A 4,095-nucleotide genomic window follows, 5' to 3' on the forward strand; every position below is an offset into this window, starting at 1 on the left:
ATCCACATGTATGTATATATACACACACACACATGTGCGTATATATACACACACACACACACATATATATGTATATACACACATTGTACAGACACACATATGTGTGTGTGTGTGTGTATGTATATATATATATATAGATAGATATAGATCTATACACACACAATTACATCTTATTTACTTTTTAACTTATATGTCATATAGGTCTATGCACACACACAATTACGTCTTATTTACTTTTTAACTTATATGTCATATACACTTGTATAGTTTTTGCTAACCTACACACTGTCTTTTTGTACAATTTCTTTGCTGTTAGTTGTCACTTCGTTATTTTATTGTTACCTGATACACTGCCTGACTTAATCCAATTAATTAAATTAAAAATACAATAAAGTATCCCGTCTTTTTAAGTTTTAACCCCTACAATGGGAGTTACCACTGTGGCAAACATTAGCTACACCATTCCATTAAACTTTCACCCGTGTCAAACCTGGTGGGCACTTCACACTAGACCACGTAACTTAATCTCTGACAATATTTTGCAATTTTCGAAAAGTGAATTCATTCATCACACTTCATTATCAACCTTTCTAGAAAACACCAACACTGTTCTACTGACGATTTTTAACAGTAAATAAAAACGTCGGGATGACTGCAGGATGCATTAAATTAAAAAAAAACTGAATGATTGATTCACAAATAATTAGTACTAGGAAATTAAATGGGAACCCGGTTCTAATAACTTCTCAATTTTGATGAAGACTGTCAACATACTCTTCTGGAACAAAATTGAGAATGTTATTTTTTAAAATCTAATGATTAAAAACCACTAATGACTACCAAGAATTTGACCAAGTATCCAGCTGTCAAAAAGCACATGACAGGACAGGGAGTACTGCACCAACTCCCACTAGTAAAGACAACTTCAAAAAGCTCAGGTGCTCCGCCCACTCCGATTTGAGATGAACTAGGAAATACGATCGTTTATTTTCCAATATCTGTACACAAACAGTGTTACTGGATTCTCAAGAAGTATAGGTGGCTATCATGAAAGTGCCAATACTACCTATCCAAACACTATGTATGTCATTATCCAGTTACTCTGTTGACAAGAAGACTCTGCGTACTCTGGTACACATAAGCAGAAGCAGCACCAACACCAGCAGTAACAACAACAATACTGCAAGCTTGCAAAGCAAATACAGCATGAACAATTACCATGTTGTGGCTGTCAGTAAAATTATCCAACGTTCAGTTGTCTGCAAAATTAAATTTACAACAGTTCGCGGTCAGAAAAACGAACGACACAGCGAGAGAAATTACGAGCTCTCCACACAGCAGCCATGTCGGACAGTGAGTGTACGTGACGTTACCAGACGTAATTGGTTGGAAGAGACGGAACACTCACGCGTTTCTGCTCATTCCCATGTATTTTGTGATCAAGGTTTTAGTCCTTTGTAGGTAACACTCCCACGGATAGCGCAAGTGAGGGTTATCGGTCTATTACACAGTCATTTAAAAACTTAAGATTATGAAACATTGTTCATTGTAGTACAGGTAGCCTTCTCTTTTGAGTTTGTTCCACTACTTACCCACACTTCTCAGCTGATTTATTCAAACTGAACTAGGGCTGTGAGTTTATCTTTACATACAGCGTAACTGGTGATAATGGGGAACACTGGATCACAGTATTCAACCAATCAGGGACACATTTAAAATATTGTTAACTTGAGATCGTGACAGAGTAGTATATAGTTTTCTGAAGTACAATACGTCTATAATTCTAGTTATTGATATTATTTCTTAAGTGAAATTGCACTTTTTCTCAAAATGTCACCAGTTTTAGCAGGAATTAAGAGGGACAGGGATGAAAACCTGAATCAAAATCAGGGATAGTTGAGAGGTAATGGACTGGGCCATGCTTAAGTTGCAGGCATGAATACAGGATTCCCTTGCCAGAAGAAACCTAGTCCTTTCAGCCAAGGGAATGCAGCTTGTTCCTAGTGAGATGGCTAAATTCTAGTGGGGGGAAACATCTTTATAATAATAAGATTTTAGCCCATCAGGTGTGAGCAGACTGCATTCTTTTTTTAAACACTCTTACTGAATAATCATTTGTGATATAGGCAAATGTACATTTATATAAAAGTAATCAAACTGTATTAACAAGTTCACGTTTACAAATGTTATACTTCACGTACATTGCTATATCTCAAATAACTTAAGCAACATTACATAAATTATTCAATTTCTGCCCTTTTTAAACAATAAACATCTTATTAAACCATCACTTATGACAAATGCAATCATACATTTATATAAATGAAAACAAACCACATTGACACACTCCCAGTTGCAAACATCACATATAATCTACCCAATCATTTTCAATCAAACACTGCATAGCTCATTTAAGGCCTGCCTTCTTTTAAACCTCATTCCTCCCCCGTATGTATTGTTCCAACAATTCACATTTTTTTTCCTATGTAGTTTGCTCATAGCCATTTCTAAATACCTCAATTGCAGTTGTTTTATAAATGTTACTATATTCACTGCTTTTCGTATAGTCGGTTTAGATTTTGATTTCTGTTTTCTAGTAATTGCTTTTTGACAGCCACCACACACATCAAGGTCTTACCACATCTAGGCAATTCCAATTTTGTATCATAGCTCAGAAAAATCATCTCCCTTGTCACACCAGTCTGCTCACCCAGCATCTCAGACAGTGCATCCAGCAGGGAATCCTTAAAGTCTGCCAACTCACCGCACTCCCTGATAATATGTTCCCAATTACTTCTTCCCTGTCGCACCTCCAGCATTTCCTGTCTACCTCAGGAAAAATTCTCTGGAGTCTACTTGGGGTATAAAAATATCAGTGTAAACATTTCTAAGCAAAATTCATTCCTAAATTGTCTAGATTTTGCTGCATATCTGGGAGGCATACACATATTCTTCCATTGTTTCTTTGTGAATTGCTTATCCAATCTCTCTTTCCAATCCTTCCTAACATCCTCTGATTGATTTTTATAGTTATCTTGCAATATTTTATATGCTCTACCAATCATTCCTTTTTAATGACAGCTTCTGTTCAAGATTCTACTAAAAACTCTACCAGTGCTGGTCTTTAGTTTAGGAACCCCCTATTTCTTTCTCTTTGCCTATACTCTGATATCAGTCCTTGATAGTGAAGGCAATTTCTTTCCTGCAGTCCAGATTAATTCTTGATGTCTTGCCATGCTATCATCTTTCCTTCTCGAGTTATTTGCTCCTAATACCTTGGTTCCTTTGCCAGTTTTCTCCAATAAATTTCAACCCCCTTTTGCCTACTCTCTATATCCCTAATTACAATCATCCCTATTGGGAGAATCCCCTTTTTCTATTCCCGTGTTGGCTTACTTCTTAAGATACTTTCTGCTACTTTATAGATATATTTTGTATGATTATTGTTATTCTTCTTCACCCGCGGTGGTGGTGCTGCGGCAGCATTGTCACCTCACAGTAAGACGCTGTTCGGTTTGATTCTTAGCTAGAGCATCTTCTGCGTGGAGACATGAGTGAATGGGCGTACCTTCGTTGAAGGTTGTGCATCAGGCCTGGCAAGCCGGTACGTAAAAATCAACTGCCAGTCATTAGCGGACCGGAGTTCCGCTGTGGCGACCCCTAACCGGGAAAAGCCGAAAGACACAAACAAATTGTTATTCTTCTTAAAGGCCTGCATTCAAAATCTCAGTCTCTCCATGTTTCCTGAGCTTCCCCTATGTTTCATCATCATCCCTTTCCACTTTGAATTATAGCTTTATAATAGTGCTATGTATTGATGCAGTAACTGTGAAGCTCTGAAGTACCCCTTCAAATCGTTAATCCCAATCCACCTTATTCTTCTGGAAGAATCAGCTTATCCCACTTGATTGTTGCCATCTTCCCCTCCCAGATAAAGTCCTTCAGCTCTTTATTAATTGCTATCCATAACTTCTCTGGTTGATAAAAATATGCCTGACTTACAGATAAGACTAATGGGACTAAAAACATTTTAGCTGCTTGTATCTTACTACCCATATCCATATAATAAAGCTTCCATTTTCTCAGTTTTTGCGT

At 37.1% G+C, this 4,095-nt stretch overlaps 1 protein-coding gene across 1 annotated transcript in view; it reads right to left on the bottom strand.

Moving 5' to 3' along the window:
- FBXO9 (F-box protein 9) overlaps nt 1-1,395 on the bottom strand; it is a 1,636,589-nt gene extending 1,635,194 nt beyond the window's left edge. Inside the window, exon 1 of the mRNA XM_044063757.1 lies at nt 1,219-1,395. Coding sequence (XP_043919692.1) covers nt 1,219-1,221 — 3 coding nt within the window. The 5' untranslated portion in view covers nt 1,222-1,395. The remainder of the gene's footprint in view (nt 1-1,218) is intronic.
- Between the last annotated feature and the right edge of the window lie 2,700 nt (nt 1,396-4,095).

This window comes from Protopterus annectens, chromosome 2.part2 (genome assembly GCF_019279795.1).
Source record: "Protopterus annectens isolate FY-2018-M chromosome 2.part2, PAN1.0, whole genome shotgun sequence".
Classification (NCBI taxonomy): domain Eukaryota; kingdom Metazoa; phylum Chordata; order Ceratodontiformes; family Protopteridae; genus Protopterus; species Protopterus annectens.